Source organism: Apis cerana, linkage group LG2 (assembly GCF_029169275.1).
Source record: "Apis cerana isolate GH-2021 linkage group LG2, AcerK_1.0, whole genome shotgun sequence".
NCBI classification, from domain to species: Eukaryota; Metazoa; Arthropoda; class Insecta; order Hymenoptera; family Apidae; genus Apis; species Apis cerana.
The window spans coordinates 687,192-712,085 of NC_083853.1; the positions used below are offsets into that span (position 1 = coordinate 687,192).

Genomic DNA, 24,894 nt, shown 5'->3' on the forward strand with positions numbered 1-24,894 from the left:
TCTATAATAGTTTAATAACTATAAATAACTGTAAATAAGTAAAAGTAAATATAATATTTGAAATGAATATAATCTATTTATAATCATATTACTAATTTATGATCATTTTGCTATGCATAGAGATCTTATTGTTAACAATTGATATAATTTTAAAAGTAATTTAAAGAGATTTAAAAAAAAATATTTATTTTTTTCCAATTTCATGATCTAAAACATATATGTATATAGGATATGTTATAGGATATATTCATTGATTATTTTTCAAAGATCGATATACAAACAAAAAAAGTTGATATATAAAAATGTCAATAAAGATTTATTAAAGTATAATTGAAATTTAGATAAAGCAAGATGATCGTAAAATAATATAAATATATATATAGAAATATATATAGAAATAAAATGAGATAGTTGTATCTCTTTCTGTTTCTTGTTTTATTTATTTTGCCATTTAGAATTTTTTAAAAGTGTTCCACGAATATATTAACATAACAATTACAATTATCATACATTAATAATTCATTATTTGCATATCAAATAATATAAAGATTCTGTATAATGTTTCATAATAATTAAAAATTTTTTTACATTTCTATAAAACGTGATCGAACTGTTATATTGAATAAATGAATTTGTTTTGCAGAAAAAATTAATATAAAATTAATATATTTTAAAAAAGAAAGATTTCAAAAGTAAATATATTTTTAGAAAGAAGAAATAAAAATTCCAATTATAATATTTATACAATAAAATTAAAAAAATGAATGTCAAGAAGACTAAAGAATTATATAATCATATAATTCAATTAGAAATTAAAATTATAGTAGAAAAAAATACTTTAAATTATTTATTAAAATTTATATATTTATATTATTTCTATTCATCAATTATTTACTTTTATTTAAATAAAAATTTTATATAATCCGATATAAAAATTTATGTAAATATTAAATATTAAAGATTTTATATTTCATTAAAATTGAATAATATATAACATTATATAATTCTTTTGTAAAAAAATTATCTGCTGTATGTAATATTTTTTCCTAATAATATTTTTTAATATCCTATTCTTAAAAATTTTTTATTTCAATTTTATGCAACATAAATTGATTTTAAATAAAGTGGCTGAAAGAATAATAAAATATATAATTATAAACGATAAGATAATTCATGAATAAATATATTTATATATATGTATATATCATATAGTATATTATATATATATTATATTTTATAGAATATATTCTACATAATATTATATGTTATTTTATTAATATATCAAAGAAATTATAAAATATCATATATGTCTCGATAGATGTATAAAAAAATATAATATAATTGTACATATTTTAATTTTAAATAGTTTTACTTGAAATCATATTCTTTTCAATTAATTTTGTTTTTTTTATAAATAAAATAATTTTCTTATAAATAAATTTAAGAATTTGTCTTGTATATTTTTCAATGCATTTTACTTGAATTAATGTAATATAATTAATACGCGATGCTATTATAATTAATGTAAATAAATTTGTGTAATGATGAAATCCATTACATTCTTTTAAGTTTCATGAAATGCGTGGAAATTTCCACGATAAACTGCATTTATTTTTACAAATCTCAGTATGAAAATATTTTTATTACTTAATAAAAACTATATAGATATACAGATTTTAATATCTCTTTGTAATTATTCTCGTTTTTTTAAACATATTTTTGTACAGTATTTAAAAATCTTTAATTTCTCACGAAGAAAAATCACATTGAAATATAATTTAACAAATACAATTTGTACAATCTACTTAACAAACCTTGAAGTTTTAAATTTAACAACCAAGTATAATTCTTTGATTTCATTATGAAAGAAAAACATGCAGAAAAACGTGATAATTTCTCACGTACACGTGCATAATTCTTATTACCTTTAGCAAAGTTCTACACATGCAATGGAATGAATAATGATTAGTAAAGATTGAAGAAAACTTACACTCGTCTGCACTGTCCGTCAAGCCTCGTCGCCAGTCCAAAGTCTCCGATCTTGACGATCATACGGTCCGATAGGAACATGTTACCTGGCTTCAAATCCCGATGGACAACTTTCTGAGAGTGAATATACGCAACACCGGTTACCATTTGTTTCATGTAATACCGTGCTTCCGGCTCCGTGACTTTGCCACGGTACTTCAGCACGTGCATCAAACTCTGTCAAATAAAAGTGACACAATTTGAATTGGAAAGCATCGATGCAAAATGGATCGTGCAATGTATATAATAATATCTGTGATATTTATTTCCTTGATTGAACGTTTGTATTAAGCATGTTTTATCATGTTTTATAAATTTTGTTACAATTTGTGATGATTTATTTACAAATTTTATGATATGTAACATGTAATGTATATTATAATTTATTTTACATTATTATATACGTATATAATATGTGATTATAATATATAAGTGTGTAATTTTAATTAAGATTTTATTTATTATAAATATATTATAAATATTTTTAATAATACAAGTTTATTTTTCTTTGATATTTTTCCTTTGTGATATTAAATCTAATAAAAAATGAATATTATTAATTATTTATATTAATAGTTTTTTTTGTTATACCAAATTTTTTAAAATCAGAATATTATTTCAATTTTTAACTGTTTTATTTAATATTTTACTGATTCATTTAATTTTGATATATATGATATGAGTGTTAATATATTCAATGGAATTCTTTAGTAAAACTTTATCACTAACAAGATCAAAATTCAAGATCAAAAAGAAGTTCTTGGTGGTGAATATTGATTTTTGATAAATATGAAAAATAATTATAAAAAAATTTAAAAATTGCTGTGAACATTAACGACGATACTTATACTAATACATAAGCAAAAAAAAAAACGGATAAAAAACTCTTTTTCACTTTTCACATTTTCTGGAAAAATTTATGACGCGTCAATCGTCATAAAATAGGAAATTCCCATGATGCATATATTGCGTCACTAATGTCAAATGTGTTGAGTTGTAAGTTATAAATAATTTAAATTTTCATTATTTTTCTTTTCTTCTTTCTTTCTTTCTTTCTTTCTTTTCTTCTTGGATTTGTAAAATATTTAAGTTTGAAAATCAAATATTATGTAATTGAAGAAAATAATTGTGAATGAATATAATATTCATATTAAATATAAAAAAAATTTTAATTGATCTACGACAATTATTATTGTAATTATAGCAAATAAAAATGATGAAACTACATTTTAGAAAAATATGGTATTGATTAGAAATACATATATGAAATTGATTTTAATCAACAATTCAAGGAACAAAAAAAGGCAAAATGTATGATTTTATCTTTAATAAAAGGTGTAAACTTATTTAAAACGTAACTTCAAAAGAAGAAGATTCTCTTCTTAGAGATAACTTTAAGACTTTATAGCGCGTCGCTACTTTGTTGAAGAAAATGTCTTTCCATCCAAGGATAATTATTACTTCAAGATTCGCAAATATTATTTTACCATTTTTGGAAAAATTTAATGATAATTTATTATAATCTTTGTCAAATAATTTTCAATGATAATCCTTTTAAATACTAAGATATACAGGAAAAAAAATTTTGTGCACATCATCTTCTTAATTGAAATTTAGTTACTTTAAAAATGAAATTATGAAACTAATAAAATTTTAAAATATCCTTTGATATATCCTTTGATTATTTAAAATTTTATACGCAAATTTTTCTTTCCTAAATGGCAAATGCATTAATTTTTATGTTTTAATATTTTACACATATCTTCATATATCAAAATTTCAATTGCATAAATTATAATATTTTCTTTTAAAAATATGATAAGAATATATTTAAACATTTTTCTTTTCATAAGTAATATATTATAGATAATATCTTTCATCAGATTCATTTTATCGAATTTTAATTATTAAAAGAAAGTTGAATATTATTTATTGGATATTTTTTGACATATTTACTTACACATATTTATACACATATTTACTTGTAGATGGAGTAATTTTAAATCCATTTTTTTTCCTATCGTCATTTATAATCAATATTTAAAATTGTCAAAAAAATACTTTTTGTAGTATAAAATAAAAGCTATCCTTAATATCTTTAATATGGTATAATATTACAATAATAACAAATATATAGAATAATTATAAATATAATAATAAAAAAAAATAGAATACGAAAAAATTTTTCTGAAATATACAGAAAATAATTATATAATATATGATATATATAATCAAATTTTATTTTAATTATAATTTATTGAAGATGTGGACATAATTTTAGGAATATTCTGTAACAATTAAAAAAATCAAATATACCATATATAACGTGCTAAAAAATGATGGAAATGTAAAGTGTAAATTTGCTAAAGATCCTGCACATATCATTAATTTTTATTTATTATAATTATAAACACGACGATAATATTATACTGACTTATGAACCAATATTCAATTTCAATTTATTTTAACGACAAATAACATTTTTATCGCTAAATTGTTTCTCATGGATGACAAAGTGATTGTGTAGTAACGATTAATAACAATGATTGTTAATAATTTTAGAAAGGATAATGATGAATCAGCATTCTAACGGTAAAAACAAGTGAATGATTAGTCATGGAGAGTGCAAGTGCCCGTTTTCTTTTCTATTCACGCAAAAATGCGGTGTCCACAATTTCATCCAATGCATATCAACGATTTACGTTCAGATGTGAAATATTTATCAACTATGTCGACAAAAAATTCATGGAATGTTTCTCAAACTGAAAATATTGCAGCTATTTTTTCTATCCGATTTATAATTCTTCTGCAACGACAATTTTAATGAGTGGATTGGTTGTTGTTCCTGATCCACACACAAGTGGAAAAGGATCTTAGAATTTTTTAAAAAACTATTTTAGATATTATCATTTCAACGATCTCTAAAATAATTTTTTAATTTGATTTTAATTTATTTTCTTTTTCAAAAAGAATTCTCGTTTCATTTGGTGACAATACTAAAACTGTCGTTGTAACATAAAGTTACATGATCAATAAAAATTTATAATACAATTATAAATATAAAAATATAATAATATAAAATATTTCAGGAATTTTTTGTCCAAACATATCAACTTTTACGAAATACATGTTTCACATTTTTCGAAATAGTAATAATTCATCAAAATATCGAAGCATCGAAGAATTACTTTTTCTCCCAAAAATATTTTGATATTTTAAAATGTGTATTAATTAACCATTATATTATATTTAATATTGATAAAATTTGTAATCAATAATAAAATTAAATAAAATTAATGAAATATAATCGTTTTTAAGAAATGTTTTTAAATATGAATTTATTATAATTTTTAAATTTTAATGTCCTTATTTTCTTTTCGTTTTAAAAATCAAGCAAAGAAATTTTAAATATTTTCAGATTAATTTTAGCGCAAAATTGAAAAATTGAAAAATCACATTCATTCTTACGTTACTGGAATTCTCTATCTTCAAAGCAGGATTGCTATGATTCTTTTCTAAAAATTAACTTGAAATATTTAAAAATAAATAAATATTAAACAACTTTATTAAATAACTCTCCACGAAATATTCAATTGTGGAAAACTCAAATTATTTAACTTAAAAATGAACAATATTCTTTCACATTTTTCTGCAACTGAAATAATTTTTTTTTAACGACAGAAGAACGCGATTATATAAAGAATAAACGTGTTAACGATTTTTCTAAAATTTTCAAAAGAAGAAAATTTTGAATGAAACTAGAAGCTGGAAGAGAAGAGCGATTCATCTCTCTTAAAAGCGGGCCATAAATTCTTACAGCATCTTGAACGTAACTCGAAAATATTCCATGAATCTGGCGATGATCTCTCCGAGCAAATTCTTTGGAAAAGCGAGACTTTACCCAGTAGGTAAGCGAACTCCTCTCATTCTTCGAATACAACGGGGTTCGACTCGAAAGGAGAAGGTTAGGAAATTCTTGCGAATGTATAGAGGGGAATGCGTCGTAGGAAATTGTGCGAGCAGGTAGGTACGAGACACATGATACCTTTCGAGGACAGGCTTCCAGAAGCATGTACACGTTAAGATTATCCTCGAAGTAGTGATGCAGCTGGACAACATTCGTGTGATTCAGCTCTTTGTGAATCATAATCTCACGTGCGATCTACAAGGAATACATAGGTCATTATTACACAGAATCATTTTCTGCCCATCTGAAAAATTTCAAACAATTATTTTCTATAATTCTGCGACTTGGCTTTTCGCTCTATTTCTTTTCTTAGTCCTAGAAAGAAAGAGCTGTTACGTAATTATAAGTGAGCAGTTGAAGCCATTAACAACTTATGTATAATTGTATATATTTATATATGTTAGAATTAAAATTGCACTTGATTATTTTCTGTAAACAAATAATTTGTCTGTTTAATTTTATATGTAAGTAATATATATATGTATTACGTATTAATTTTATATAAATTTCCTTAGAATTTTTATGATATAAGAAATTTGAAATTTTACTTTTTAATTCTTTGTTTTATTGCATTATCAAGTATAATATTTTTCTTCTTTTTTCTTTATATCATAAATTTATTGATGCGTTAAATATGTAAAATGATATTCATTTACAATTTTCTTGGAAAAAAATAAAGTGATTATTTTCTGTGATCCAAATTTAGTTCAAATTTATTTTTATAGATATTGCAAGAAATATTATTATTTCTGCAGAAAACTAAAGTATTGTTTAAAATTACTGAAATAAAAATTGATAAAATAAAATAAAAATAATAATTTTTAAATGATTTGCATCTTCAAAAATTTTTTATTTCAAACTCGGATCTTAATTTAAATATTTTTAAGATAATTTTTGTTCACTATTAGAAGTAAATGATAATAAGAAAGAACTTTATTTCTACATATTTATATTTTAGTTTTAAAAATATTTAAATAATACATAAATAATTTTAATATCGAGAATAAAGAATATACATTAATTTTTTTTGAATTTTTAAAATAATTTATATATATATATAAAAAATTATATTTTACAAAATAAAAATTTCTAATTTAATATACCAAGAGTTTTGATTAGCTCATATATTCATTGCACATTATTCTTCTATTTGAATGATTTTTATACACGTATTATTTATAATTAAATATTATAACATACAAACATATAAACTTGTTTTTCTTTCAATAAATTATATATTATTTATTTATATATTTCTATAAATACTCTGAACATTTCTTTTAGTAATAATCTTGAAGTTACAAATAATAATAAATAATTTTTTGAAACGATATAATAATAATAATAATAATTTTTTCGAAATAATAATATATGTACATTTTATAAATATAACAATAAAACTCTTTGCCTAACTTTTTTCTGAGATTAACCTAGTAAATGAACTTTATCTTTAAATTTTATCAAGATAAAAGATACATAAACATTTATTATATTTTTTACTTTCTAAAAAGTGAAAATTAAAAACACATATATAGATAAATAGATATCTTGATATTTACGTAATATTTACGTCTATAGGCAGAGATATACAATTATTTAAATATAAAAATTTCAAATATTTTATAATAGTGTCAATTTTTATTATTTTTTTTATTGTATTTTATTATATCTTATTATATGTATTTTTAAATTATTCAATTGGAATAATATAAAAAACTTGTCTTTGGAATGGAATCAAATGACGCACATATGATTTTCTGACAAGTAATTCATCTTCATAATGGAATCACAATATGGAATCTTTTTATAAAAATAAGAATTTGCAATAAAATGTATAAAGTTTTTCGTATAATTGATTTATATGATTCTTAAGCAATAAAAAATAGCGTAAATTTTCATAGAATATAATTAAATTATTTTTATTTTTATAGTTTATCGTTTCATATATGGACTTAATTTAGAAATGGAATTTCAATGGAAAGTCCTTTTTTAAATAGAAAATAAATTTTATTCTTTATAAAAGAAATATCAAGAATTAATTAGTTCAATTTTAGAAATATTTTATCTTTATAATTGTACAATAAAATTATTATTCGAATTAACAAGAAGCCAAGGCCGTTTGCGTAAGAAAATTTTCGAATACTTTGACGAATTTTTTTTAAGTATTCTATATTTTTAAAAAAAATTACACAATCTTTTTTAATATAAAAAACTGAGTAAAATTGCATTTCGTCTAAATTTCGAAATCTTCATCATAATATTTTTTTCTAGTATCTCGAATTTTTTATTAAACGAGGAATTATATTTTCACTGTTACTTTTAATCTATACATTTATTATTTTAATATTAGAATTTAAAATATTGTTAACAATGTTCTCTTCGTTATAATTTTTATCACATTGGAGTCATTTTATGACATCAATATTTTATTGCATTCTTTTTCTTTGCATTTTGGTATTATATGCAATATCGCAATAAATTTTTTTACATCTTGGAAAATATTCTGTTCGTTAATTTCAATTTCACAGAAAGATTTCAATAAAAGAAGTAATAAAAGTTTTTATTGTGATTTAAGATAGTGTACGATTCGGATAATAAAATATTTTAATAATGGAGATTCTTTTTTCTGATAACTATTGTATAAAAAAACATAAAGAAAAATATAAATACGACACTTTGTTCTTCATTCGCTAAATTTTACTCATACAAGATTAAAATATTTCTTAAACTATTGAATTTTTGATACATAAAAAATTTGATTAAAAGAAATAAAAATAAATATAAAAATTTCCATTACAGAAAATATTCTTACAATTCTTTTCTTTCATCATATCACATAAATTCAATATTGTTTCATTTTGCCATATAAAATTTTATTCTATCTTCTTAAAAGCTAGATGCATTTTGAATAATAAAAATACACAATATTACATGTTAATAATAATAAATTTAAAAAGTAAAAAGAAAGGGAAATAATTATATAACATTACATAATTCATATAATTCATATAAACAATAATTAATTAATTAATAATAAACAAACCTTTTGCATATGGATTTTTTGCATTCGGTTTTTCCTGATAATCTTGCATGCGTATTCATTTCCATTATTGACATCAGTCATCAGAAAAACTTTCGCGAATCCACCCTGAAAATAGTACAAAAAACATATAATGCAAAAACAAAGTTTTTCGTAATTTATTACGACTAATCACTAAGATGTTGCGCATTTATAGGAAATTCAATCATGTGTGATAAAAATGTATAAAGATAAAATATTTAGAATAAAATTATATTATAAAATATAAAATATAAATTTCTATACATATACTATAATATTAAAATATATTATTATTGACATTATTATACATTATAATAAATTAATTAATATTATTAAATTAATTTAATATATTTGCTATTAAATTTATTATAATATCTATCTAAGTTTTAATGTAAATGATTTAATTGTATATATGTATTTGCTGATTAAATTATAATTCAAATTTTTAATAATAAAATAATAAAAATTAAAATTTTTGAAAGAAATATGGATTATTTTTTCTTATTAAAACATATGATACTAAAACAAATTTACTTCTCTACATAAAATGTATCAAGAATTTTTCTGAAAATAACTAGAAAATTAAAATTTTGCACAAAAGTGAATTTGAAATGTAATATGTATACATTCGTTCAAATTCATTTGTTAGCTTTATATTTCTTAACTTTAATATCATTATATATTAATATCTTTGTAATAATGATAAACATTGATAAAAAAAATAATTTTTGAAAAATAGATTATTCCTATACATTGTAAAAGAGATTTATGTAAAAAGTAATATTATAAAAATCTTGTATATCTAAAAGAGAAGTTACGTGTAAAATTTTTGATATCAAATAATCATAATGTCATATTTTTATAAAAGATTTATAAAAATTTGTATAAAGATAAAATATTGACAATTTTCTAGGGAAAAAAAGAATAAAAAAAAATAATTTTTATTAAACTATAAGAAAAAGCAAACATATATTATCAAAATTAGTTTAAAAAAAAGTTGCAATTTTAATATGAAAATATAAATATAAATATTATAAATTATTTATTATAATTTATTATAATATTGTTATAATATTATTTGAAATATTTCTATCTATCAAAGAAAAAAAAATAGTCAGAGAATTAAGATGAGATAAATGAAAATAGAAAACAATATTTCAAAATTAAAAATTATTTTAATACAATTTTTCTTGTATCGTTTATTTCATAGCGAAAAGTTTTTTTTTTAGGAACACTTGCTTTCAATTCTACAAGAATATCTTTAAATTATGTTTTATTGCTTCGGGTCAATATTATTGCTATGGCAACGGAAAAGAAAGTAAAAACATCCTTTACGATGCACTCTTACAACTTTTGCAAATCATTTTCTTTCCTTTCAGGGTACTTTTACTCTCTCAAATCGAATAATGTTGTGTTATTCTTAGTGCTGACTTTCCACTCTTCTCACAACTTTTCGTTGAGAGGAAAGATTAACCTGTTTCTTTCACAAGTGTAAATAAAATAGCTTTTTCTTTTCAATAGTTGTAATTATATTTTTCTATGTAATTATATTTTTCAATCCAAATGCTATTAACAATAATAAACAATTTAGTTAAAACCAGTATTGAAAATTAATATAAAGTTTATTGTATTTATAAAGTTTTAAGTATTAAATATATATAATTCTAAATTTTATAAATATTTTTAAAAATTATTTTTATTGTGTTGTATTAAATTAACAAATAAATCAATTAGACTAATTAATACAATCAATTAATAAACTTCATATTTTATTTCTATAATATTTTAAAATTATTAATATAAAAATTTTTAAATTTATTTCTTTCTATTAATTTAATAATTTACAATATCATTCATTAGTTACTAATAATGAAATAAATATCATCGTATCAATGCTTTGTACGTCTATTTTAGTATTTTAAATAGATGAAAAGATTTAATTAATTAGTTCAAATATACAATACTTTAAAGTATAAAGAATATAATTCTTTATACAATAAAAACTTTATTTATAATCAACAAGATACTCATTTTGTTTGTACTATATATTCGAAAAATAAATACGAAAAATATAAATTATGTAATACTTATATATTTTTTAAATATTAAATTTTGTAACTTCAAACTAAATATTCCAAAGTATTGAATTTTTTCATAATTTAATCATAAAAATTATTATATAAAATAATAAAAATAAATGTACTCAATATATTATTTAATAATTTGAAAAAATAACAATAAAAATTAATAATATGTTACACAATTAATCTAGAATTGTAATAAACAATTTATGATTCTGCATGATACTCTTAAATCTATTTTTTCAAACAAATTATTATAAAAGCTTATAGACAAACTTTTTTCCTTTCGTGAAATGAATAGTAGAATCATCTGTTGAATGGTTCTTGCAATAAATAAAAAATACATTTTCAAAAACATTTGAAATATTTCTGTGCCAGAAAGTAATAATGAGAAAAGAAAGAATGGAATTACCTCCAAAAATAGTCGATCGTATTTTCTCATTCAGTCTTTGGACAGCATAAAGAAGATTAAGAATGGAATTTGTTAATACAGTAGCGCATAAATATATCGAACATCATTGGCATTTTTCCGGTTGGGAAAAGGGTGCGTATATTAGCGGACTGATTACCAGAATAACTCGTTCGAAAATATCCTCGGCATTACGAAAATCATGCTTGTCACGTCTGTGTCGTCATACGATTAAAAGTATATACATATAGTACACGTATAGTAGCACATTTTTATGTGATTTAAGTATTAAAATAAAATTCAAAATTTTAACACAAAATTTTCCGATACAAATTTTCTGTATATTAAGTTAATTCGTTAAAAATCAAAATGAAATAATTTCTATGTAATAAGATAATTTTATATATAAATATTATCAAAGAAATTTATTGAGCAGTATTTATGGGATTTTGCATTTTTGAAATATTTAGATGATGGATTTTTTCATAAATATTTTACATAAATAAATACTTGTATTGTAATGATTTAATTAACTGTGTCTAAAGATAAAATAAAAATAGGAAAAATATTTCTTTAGTAAAATCTGCTTTAATTATCACTAAATAATTCAAAATTTTAAAATCTAACATTCTTAAATTTATTTGAAAGAAAAACTGACGATAGAAAATTTCTTTTAAATTTCTTTCATAATTACAATGTTAAAAAACATTATTTAAATATATGTTATATTAATTGAAATATAATATAAATATTTTCTCTTATTTTATATTCATGTATATTTTGTAATCATATAATTTATTACAATTTAATGACATTTCAAGAGAAATGCTTTTTCTTTTTTATGACTTTTTGATGGTTTGAGTTTGGTATAACATGGAAAGTAATTGAAGAAAATTAAAATTGAATAATGAACATTATTATTAATTATATAATAGAAAATAATATCTGTATAATATCTATATAATATAATATCTGTCGTAAAAGCACCGTAATGTTAAATGAATAAAAAAATAAAAAATAAGAGATATAAATAAATTATAATAGTTTGATGAGAACTGATGCAACAGTTATATGAAAATGCTTTTATTTTTTTAACTTATTTCTGAAGATTATTCAAAAAGAAATTTTTTCTTTTTGCAAGCATCATATTAAATAAAAATATATAACATAATTTATACATAGATCTCGTTTATCGATAATTTCTTACCGAATATAAGAAATAATATTAAATGATATTTTCAAAATTTTTCTTTAATAAAAATCATTAATAAATATGAAATTATTATACATTCAAATACTTTAATTAATTGATAAATATAATATATAACATTATGTATAATTAATTATTGATACACAATACATGTAATTTAATTGTAATATTTATTTTAAAAATGATCGTTATTCATTAATAAATTCCAATAACTTTATATAACATAATAAATTATTATCAATAATGATAAAACTAGTAATAATAATAACTATCAATAATATATTTGTATGATATGAAAATCGATTTTAAAGGTCAAAGCAAATAGAAATTGATGTAAAAAAATGTCAAAAGAAAGAGAATAAATTTCATTTGCTTTGTCTAATGCAAATTCAATTGCTTCTATTTATATAATTAACTGAATAAATAAATCTTAACTGCCATTTTTATACACATATAAATACGATATTAATAAGAAATAAAATAAATTAATATTCTATATGCAAAATTATATATTAATATCCACATAAATGTAGCTTACAAAAATAAAGCTTTTATGATAAAATTTTTTCTTAGATAAGTATAGAAAGATTTTGTTTCATTTGTAACACGAGTTTGACAAACATAATATATCATTAAGAAACGTGGGAGGTAAATGCTAAAATAACACGGGAACAAAGACCTAAGAACGTGAGAAACAACAAAATGGGAAATTCCTATAACGTCTAGTCGTGATCGTCACGCGATTTAAATTATCTAAGTGGTGACGTATATTTGGACCTTGCTCGTGTTTGGAAAACAAATCATTTCGTAATTTTTTTTATTTGATTACGTCAAAATACATGTACAATACCTCATAGAAATATGTGTTTAAGAAAAATGTGATATACGGCAAGGAAATTTATTTCATTTAAAAATTTTGATTTTAATGAAAATTTGCACGTATAAAATATAATATTTTGTACATAGAATATTTTTTTCCACGGAAAATCTTAACATCTTCAAAGTTCAATCCTTCCAGTTCTTTTCTAATCTAATTTATTTGGAAGTATTTTTAAAATTAGAATATCTTATACATTTGTATTTAAAGTTTTTTTTTTCTTTCCTAAAATAATTCGTTTAAAATTATAATAAATTCAATCAATAAAAAAATGAAATTATAATTTCACATTTTTTCAACAAAATAATTATAAATTAAAGCCAAAATTTATTGAAATAAAAATATTATTCCTTTTTTAAATATAAATATAAAAATAAATTTCATATGATTTGTGCCATTACGATTTTTATATAATTTTAACAGTATTTTCAGAATTTAAATCTATACAAATTTAACAATTTTATTTATAACAAATATTCGAATATTTTTGTGAACCACTATATATAAATAGAGAAAACAAACGAAACGAACACGTCAAAGGATAAATAAATGAAAGAACAAATCCAATCATTGCATGTTTAGCCCCTAGCATTTGCTTTTCTGTTCAATTTACGAATACCTGTGCTCTTTTATATTTCTGCTTATCCTTTGATGTCGGCAAACCCAAACAAATGAATTGAAACTTGATTTACAAGGTACGAGTTACGATTTGAATGATCTGCAAACAATTTTTTATAGCGAGGAAGATAGCTTTCGATGATAAAATTTTTCCTGGTAATTTCATTCAAATTATTTTGAGGAAATTTCAATTATTTTAGAATTACTTTTTAAGAATATTTTGAAATTACATTTTACGACTCAGAAGAGAATAAATTATAGAAATTTAGGTCATGAAAGTGTACTTTTTTTAGTTACTCTTTGATCTCGAATTACGAACGAAAGTGTCTATAAATAAGACTCGAAATACATGGTCTACTATTCCAATTAAAATGAATAGCGTTATTTTTCTAAAGGTACGTGTCTATTTGAGAGTGAAATTATTGTGAATTACTCTCAAGAGTATTTCTATAGAAAATATAGACATTGTGAAGAAAGTGATTCGAGAGAAATGTTTCAATTTATACAATTTATAAGGGTTGATAATATTTTATCGTTAATAATAATTCATCTACGTACACTGTATCGCAAAAACGTATATAGTAGAAAAAAAAATAACTTCTATTGTGCCAGTTATTTGTCTCTGTCGTTGCTATTGTACGTTGATAAAGAATTATTATCATTTATTGAAAAATTGGTTGTGTAAATAAATATTTTTTCTTGAAAATTTTATATTGAAGTTTACATTGTTATATTATTTATAATACAAAGTGAATATTTGAAAGTTTGTTTATTAAACTACCTATTGCAATAATATTTATTTTATAAATGATTTAAAGATTTTGAAGTCAAAGTGAGATATTTAAGATTATTTGACTTGTAATTTTATTTCTTATTCAAATTTTTGTTATTTCTGTAAAGACTTAAATTATTATTTTATTGCCAAGAAAATAATTTTTATGTTTTGTTTAAACTTATTTAAATATATTATAATTTATGTATAATTAGTTAAGAAATTTTTATTTTATTATTAAAACGTGAAAAAAAAGATAATATTTCATAATAACATTTTACAACTTTCTTGATATTATATTATTTTATTATTATTAAGTTTCTAATAATTTATTTTAATTCATGATAATTTTTTAATTCATTGTATCTATAGCCAACTTCGATCATAGAGTTTCACTAACTCTGAAAGATATTAGAAAAATATTATAACACTTCGATTGTTATTTCGATTCGATTATTATTGTTATTACAATTTTTAATTATTTAATAAATTAGTCAAATTAGTACAAAATGTTTTGTTTATTTTATTCATTTTATATTTTAGCTACCATAGATACAGTATCTATCATATCTAGACAAAAAAATATATGAGAAAAAAATTGGTTTATCACAATGAAGATTACGATTGATATTTCTTTTTTTACTTTTTTTTTAATTTTCAAAATCATCATCTTTTTTTTAATAACATTACTATATATTTTCATTATCACATTGTTATAATTGATAAAATATATATTTCAAAAATATATTATTCTTGAAATGATCTTAAATAAAATTCATGATTATTTGAAAAATGTTAACTGTTTTTAATTATAAAATTGTTTTCTGATAAATGAACATTCATAGAATTGTGGAGAAGTTAATAGATAATAATATAATAATTATTAGCTTGCTGAAAATTCCATATATGTTCAATTAAATATGGCATGTTGCAATCATTTTTATTGAAATCAAAAACTGAAAAATTGTTTATCTTTGTGTTCTCTATTCTTCTAGTATTCTTCTACTAATATGATTATAACAATTTGATATTTTGAGATTGAGAGTAGGTTGACAAACAACGAAAAAACAAACATGACGTAGGTTGAAATGATGACGATAATGGTGGAAATAAGACAAGAGGCACAAATCTATTTCCAATAGACTGTGAGAATTCTATTCTTTTATCATATAATAAATTCTCAACGAAGTTTTCTATTTGATATAAAAATTTCTATTTATATAAAAATTTCAAAAGTAGACACACATTTGAGAACATATCTCTCTTAGAGAGAGTAATCATTGAAAGAAAATGAACACACTGCTTGAGGGTGTAAATAGATTTAGAAGTAAAATTCTCGAGAATTTCTCTTGATTTTTCACAAATAGAAATTACATTGGGAGTGACAGTTGGAGAGTAATTTTCACTCTCAACGCAATATCTTGAAAAGTATAGTATATCTATATAATATACTTTTAAAAGTAACATATATTTGATTTATTTTTCATTTGTAGTATTGATATGTATATATTAAAAAACATTTGTTAAAAAATAGAATTATTTTCGAAGAGATATCACAAATATTACAATATACTTATAAGAAAAAAGAGTATATGAAAATATTATTGAAACATATATGAAAAAAATGATATTTCTTTTGTTGCACAATAATTTTTCATTTTTGTTACTGTGAAACCATTTTTTACCATTTTTCATTACTGTGAAATACTTTCAAATGAAATAATGATTCTTTTGAGTCTTTGAAAGTCCTGATATCCTTGAAAGATTATAATAATAAGGATTATAGCAATTTTGATTATAATTTTAATTAGTTTAAAATAAATAGTTTAAAATTCATATTAAATATTTCAAAGATGATTGTTAGAATTTTTATTCTATTTTCTTTTTTTTTTAAAAATTGATATTAAGATTAAGAAGTATAAAGATGAGTATTAAGGTATTGGCCAAATTTAAAGTTGGTCAGTTTTTTAAATTTTTAAATTTGGAATATCTCTAATATTTTTGTTAGTGTATTATATATAAATATATGTATCATATATAAATTTTTATTAAAAATTATTTATATTTATATATATTAAAGCATTATATATATTATACATGCATATTATAAATAACAATATTTATGATGAAAATTTTATTTATAGTTCCTTTTTTATAGGATTTTTATCAACATACTTCTTTAATTATATTTTTTTGATTCAGAATTATTTCTAAATCAAAACATAATAATTTTTTTAACAGTGCAAAATTTTAAAGAATTCAATTATGCGCGAAAAACGAGATTTTTATTAATATTAATTTATACATTTATTCAAATTAATAATAAGTTCATGGTACATTGCCAATTATTATCCAGTGATATACAGAATACGGAATTTTTAAACAAAATAAATAGAAAATTTAATCTCTTAAAAAATAATTTTTAATAAACATTTTTATCAATTTTTGTATTTTAATCCTTATGATCATATCTTAAATTTTTTACTTATTTCATTTGAATAAACAGAAAAATACAATAATAGTATAAAATACAAATACATATATAAGATACATATTGATCTTATAAAAAATAAAAAATTTTCACTAGATTCATTGTACTCAATTTGAAGATTAAAAAAAGTTAAACATTTATGATTGATACAATTCTAGCACATTTATTTTTAAACAACTACAATAGTTATCTAAAAATAAATTCATTATACGTCACTGTAGAACTACATTATCAAAAAAGAAATATTGCAATTCGTTTCCATTTAATGAAATGAACCATAAATTCTAAAACAAATTGCAGCGTCGCGATGTTTCGACAATACGTTCAACAGCTGCAGAGAAACGGATGTTATATTTGTGGAGAAAAAGATAAATATTGATATATTCTCAAAAAGAATCTATTTTCCAAGTCTCATGTTCCACCCATTTTTACTTGCAATATATAAAATTATGTTTATTTTATCTTTATATTATATACAAAATATGGAAAAAATGCAAAAAAAAAAAGAAATTGAATTGCATGCACAATTTCGATAATTATTAAGAAATTTATTTTTTTTTAAACGATCGCTTAAAAATATTGTATTAAATGTATTGCAATAAAAATTCTCGAATCGTTACAAAAAAAAAATTAGAGATCAGCTTTTCTAAACATAGATTGCATATATATATATAATTCTAGGTCAAGTGTCAATTGTTCAATGATACCTTCGATTTGAAAGAGGTTTATTATATTGCTACAACTTCAAATAATGTAAATGATAAAGCACATTCAGAGCATAAAACTTACTTCATCTGAAATTGATCCAAACCGGTGTTTGCAGATATTAATCATCTAATTTAAACTGTATTTACAGTGAATAGAAAAAAATTTATTTTCATTATTATGTATTCATATTAATATAAGGATATCTTTTTAAAATATCTTTTATTATTTACAATCAAATATAAAAGTAAATGGTGTAATATATTTAAATTATAAAAGTTGTATTATCATTATTTTAACATCAATTATTCTTTGACTTTAACTTTTATTATAATAAAATATACAGATGATATACAGAATTACCTGAAAATCATATGATGTAAATTCAAATAATAAAAAATGAAACTGTATCATCCTATAATATTTATCATTTTAAATATATTATATGTATATTATTTTAACGTATTAATAATAGTATGATAATATGTAATATAAAATATAAAAATATAAAAATATATGAAGGAAGCTATTTTTTTTTTAATATCAATTTAATATAAATTTTTTAAAATATTTTATACGATTACCATATATTTATTTATTATAATTATCATTCATATGAAATATAATAAAAATTTATATTTATTTTGTAAGAATTTGAATTGATATTATATTATATTATATAAATGTCAAATAAAAACAATTAAAATAATAATATAAAATATTTGACAGCATTATTCTTTTTCAATTTGTAAAAACTCTCTTAAAATTTGATAATAAAACGATACGTCTTATAAAAAAAAGTTAAAAAGAATAAAAAAAGAATCTATTATTTTTATATATTCAAGACTGTAAATTTATTATATTAAATTTATAACATTAAAAGTGAATTTGAAAAATTAATGATATAACTTTCTTGTTCATTTAAAAATCAGTTTCTCATCTAATGATTCTTTTTTAAGTCTACTTTTCAAAAAATTTACAAATTTTAAATTATAAAAATAATTTCTTTTCAATTCTTCTAATTAATGACAGTTGTTCCTAAAAATTATTGTATTGTCATATATATATATACAGTGAATTATATCTGTAAAGTTAAATCTATATCGATTATCAATTGTTTTATCGAATTAAATGAGATATAAATTTCAATGAGATATAAATTTCTTTATTGTTTAATGAAATTATCTAAATATAATCTGATTTGAAGAATTGATTTTCTGATGTAATAAATTTTTTTTAACGATTGATAAATAAGAAATGACAAGCCTTCTAAATTTTTTAGAAAAACAATATATGACACATTATAACAATTACATAATTAATCCTTTCAAGACCTATTCTTTTTTAAAGATAATGAAAGATTTTATTAGTAATTATAAATTATAGAAATATATATTTTTTAAATGTTTTTGTAAAGGAAATTTTGTAAATAGATTATAATGTATTAAAAAATATATATTTCATGGAAATAAAGTATATTTATTATTTAATAAACAACAAAATTATATTGTGCATATACAACATATTTGAATATGAAAAAGTTAATAAGTACTTTAGAATATTCATTCACAGTACACATGTAATGTTGACTCTTTTGAAATTATATCAAGTGTATGAATAAGAAAAGAATCAAATACGTTACAATTTTCACCATGAAATAAAAATTTTATTTCTTGAATAATTTTTATTTCCTTGATAATTCTTCATTTTATTATTTATTTATTTTCTTAATTAACAGCTTGTTTTTTTAACGATAGTTATAAAATATTGAAACACAAGTTAAATAAGTTTATACAAATCAAAAATCTTTCTAATTTTAATCTTTCTAAATCTTTCAACTTTTTTTATTTTGAGATAAGAATACACATGATATTTCCACGTGTATCGATATCTAAATATACATTAATTAATTTGACGAATTGCCAGACTAGTTTCTATTTACTGCTAAATAAGAAGAGCACGAGGCTTCGATCATACATCCTGTCTACTTTGGATATTAGAAATGATCTAATTTTGTATCTTCTTCACTTTTCTTTTATCTTTTCACCTTGACCTAGTTTTCACCTTGACTTTCATTTCAAAATTATCCTTTTCCTTGTCGATATATAATTAATACATACGTCAAATTTACCTTCTTATTAACTTTTATTTTTCTCAACAATTTATAACTTTCTAAACATCTTTGGATTTATTAGAATAGTATTAATGACTTTTAATTAAAAATATGTAATTTACTTTCAAAAGTATTTTTTATTTATCTTAATAAATTATATTATTTTCTGTTTAATTATGTTTAAAATATTCATTTATAAGTTACGTTTATTCGATATTCATTTAAATAAAATTCTTCTTTCTCGAAATAATCAATAGTATAGATACATGAATATATAATACATATATGAATATTCAAGACATGGAATATAATATAAAAATTATTTTAAGATATTTAAATTAATTCATTTTTAATAATATCATAATGTTATTTATATATTGTCCTTAGAATAATTATTATTTTCTATCAGAAATATTTTATTTAGTATCTATGATATTAGTATCAGTTAGAAAAATGTAATAATTTAATTCCATAATATTATTCTTTCTTAAAATTTTGCTTAAAATTTAAGTAATTAGATAATAGAAATTGAGATGATAAAATATGAGAATGAAAAAATAAATTAATAATATTTAACATGTGTTATAAAAAATATGTAAATAATTTTAAGAATTTTAAGAAAAATTAAAAAAATTTTTTTTAACTTGATTATAAAAAAAAAATAAGTGAAATCATTTTATCAAATCAAATTATACTCCATTACAGTAATATATATAATTTCGAAAAGATTAAATTTGTATTTGAAAATGCCAGAGATAAAGTAACTTTATTCATAAATTTATTTATTTTTATCAACACAAAAATTTTCTTAATTTATAAAAAATATTTTTTTGGGTTAAGATAAACAATTTTTATGTTTTCAATTTTAAGAAATATATATCACTAATAACAATAATTGTTGTATATTTATGTAAGAAGTGTAAATTGTGTTTGTATATAAATGTAATACACATTTAATACTTTTCATTGTAGAAACTTTATTATAAATATAAAAAATATACTTTCTCTATTATTATATCGATGTTTTTCCAATATTTTTTGAAATGCATTTTATAATAACCAGACAAATTTTATAATTGATTCCTTTACGATGCATTTCTTTATATCTATAAATGTGAAAACAAAAATTTCAAAATATGATATTAATATTGTATATGATATTAATTTGTAAAAGAATATCAGAATAGTAAAAATACAATAAAATTCCATAAACTCTTTAAACGATTCTCTAAATATTAAATATACATAATTATATAATAACATATATAGACAATTCTTATGCAAATTCTCGAACAAAATATCGATTTTTAATTTAAAATTCTCTTCAAATATCTTAATCTTTGATTTCACTCGAACGATAATTAAATTACATATTTTGATTTATTATACGTGTTCTTTAAAATATACACACACATATATATTCATACAGTAAAAAAAGATTTAAGTCTAATCATAATAATGTAAGTAACTCTGTATAAGGATATATGGCAAGATAAAATGCAAAAAGTGAATGGGCGGTAGATAAAGTGATTTCTTTATAATCGAATCAATAACTAACATGCATTCCATAGAAACCGGTCGTGGAGATTTTCTCCTTGAGGTTGGTGCATATAGATGGCGATCAGCATCTAAAACCTTTACACCATCGATAGAAACGAGACTTCCTAAGCGGATGTATGAAGCCGAATTGGCTTCATATGACACTTGTCACCCCAGAAATCGAACAAGGTTAACGAATCGCAATGCTCTTTCCTTCACGTAATATGATCTATAAATTTTACGTAACGACTTTATGATAAAAAAAAAATATGTATTATGATATTTAATTATCTTCAAAAATATAATAATCTCTAAGAGTCAATAGTAAAATAATAAAAGATCTTTAGATAAAATCTTTTTACATAAAAATATAATTTATTCATATGAAATGATAATTAAATTCCAAAATCAAAGATGAAATAAATATTTTAAATATTTTATATAGCAATGTGTTTATGAATAAATCTCGATACAGTTTATCTCGTTCAATATGACATATATTTCAAAATATTTATTACATATATTATATGTGTATTATATAAAATATATTTATATGAGATTTATAAATTTATATTATATATGTATATTATATAAAGTTACTTCAATTTCATACGTAATTATTTTTTTGTATGTTTAAATATTCTTTTAGATGATACAATTTATTATATTTCCATTGCATTCTTTTATTAAATGCATTACTCTAAAATATTATTAAATAATTTATAAAATAATGACATCGTTTTATAATAAAACAAACTAAAGTAATATTTAAATAACAATGAAAGATAAATCATATCGAAACAAAAGAATATACTCGTCAGCATATTGATATAAAATATTCAAAATATTTTTTTTATTTTTTATTAATAATTTTTATTAATAAAAAACAATTTTTAAAAAATCTTTAAAAAATTAAAAATCATCTTCGTTTCTTGAAAGAAAAAATATTACAAATGATATATTATGTTGAGATAATAAAACTTTTTTTTCTTTCATTTTCTTTCTAAGATAATTAAATTATTATGTAAGGAAAAATCAAGTTATTATGTATGAAAAAAACACAATATAATTGCAAATAATTTGATAATTATGCAAGTATTACCAGGTAACACGTAATTACTATGTAAAACAATGTGTAAAATATATAAATAATAAATAAAAGCATATATATTTTTTATAAATATAGGATTCATAGTTTATATTTTATAAACTATATCCATATATTTCAATCAATTGAAAATTTGTTAATTTTAATGAATGATATTATATAATCGTTCATTTTAAAAATTTATTTTTCGTATATTAATTTGATACTATTTTTATTATATTAAAAATTGACAAGGAATAAAATTATGAAATGTAGAAAAAAAATCTAGTTTGTATAAATAATATGTAATTTAATTTTAAAAAATGTTGAAAGATATTTCATCTAGCAAAGTAATGTTAAAATTAAACGATAGAATCTTTTTTTTTTTGCTTTATATAAATAGAACCATTAATTCTTATAAAAATGAGATATATAATAAATTTATTATTTAACTAATTTTATATTCAACATAAAAACAAATAAATTCAGTATTATATATATAAATTTCTAAAAAATATAGGTTCTTCATTATATTTTTGATTTAGATATGTAAATTTAATTTTAAATAATACCAGTTTCATAACAAGCAAACTCTATTATTGTTTTTATATTATCAATATATAATATATTGATATTTAGGTTATGAAAACGATTTTACAAAATTCTTCTGAAAATCTGTGTGCTTTTGCAATTTTAATATAAATAAAATAAATTTTAATAATGGAATTATAGAAACTAATAAATATCTAATAAAAATATATTTCTAAAAACTATTGATTATTTTTTATATATACATTACTCTCAAACTAATTATAAAACTTTGGATAAAAAACTTTTTTTTAAAAATAATAATATGAATATACTCTTACAAAAATTTTATTTAAAATTTATTTTTCGTTTAAAATTTTACTTTAACATTCCTTATTTATAATTTGAACAACAATGAATGAAAAGTTATAAATTGTTAAATCATCATTCAATGATATATTTAAATATATTAAGATATTAGATTTTTTATATTTTTTATATATTTTAAATGTATTACAAAGTATACGATTTTACACAAAAATATCATATGAAATAATTTATTTTTAAAATACAAAAAACATATTAAACTTTTTTTAATCAAAATACATCCTATTTAGTTTATTTTCTTTTATTTTTTATTTTACATAAGATTTTTATAAAAATTAATAAAATTGATTTACAAGTTTAATTTCATTTTATTATATTTTTTTAACATTTATTTGTATGTAAACTCTGATATAATTGAAAAAAATCTGAAGAACAGATCGTTACAACAACAATACAACATGTTGATTTTAAAATTGCAATTTTGTTATGTTATGTTGTATATTATTATGTCATTCAATGATTATGTCATTATGCCATCAAATCAAGTTTAGTCTGTTTTTTTATATACATTATTCATTAATTCATCATTGTCAATTCTACAACCTTGAAAAGAACATATAAATTAATGTAATTATTACTATTAGTGTACTATGATATTATTATTATTATTAATGATATAATTGTTACATTTTTCGAATTCGTTCCATCTAATTCAATTAATTTTCCAAAAACTCTATCCAAAAATAGATTTTTTCTTCATATATATATTTACATTTTACTTACATTTTTGTTTTTTTTTCGAGTTTCTGATTTTGTTTAAAAAATACATAAAGAAACAGAGCATAAATGTTAAAGTAAGAGTTATCATAAATTCCATACAAACATTTCATTGGACAAAACCTTTTATGAAACTTCAAATGAGAAATATGTATATATATATATACATAACATTACAACACTATAATATTAAAGTGAAGATATTAAAAGCGTTTTTCAATTATCGATTCTAATAATCAATAAAGACGTACGTACATTTCTGTAATTGGAGCAAGATATTTATATTACAACTCGACAAACTAAC

The 24,894-nt window shown here is 19.7% G+C and overlaps 1 protein-coding gene across 2 annotated transcripts in view; it reads right to left on the bottom strand.

The window, feature by feature from the left end:
- Positions 1-24,894, bottom strand: part of LOC107999607 (serine/threonine-protein kinase PLK1) — a 52,439-nt gene that overhangs the window by 15,018 nt on the left and 12,527 nt on the right. For both annotated transcript variants that reach the window (XM_017059552.3, XM_017059551.3), the window contains exons 2-4: positions 9,039-9,143; positions 6,074-6,190; positions 1,991-2,205 (exon numbers count right to left, since the gene is read on the bottom strand). In XM_017059552.3, coding sequence (XP_016915041.2) covers positions 1,991-2,205; positions 6,074-6,190; positions 9,039-9,143 — 437 coding nt within the window. The remainder of the gene's footprint in view (positions 1-1,990; positions 2,206-6,073; positions 6,191-9,038; positions 9,144-24,894) is intronic.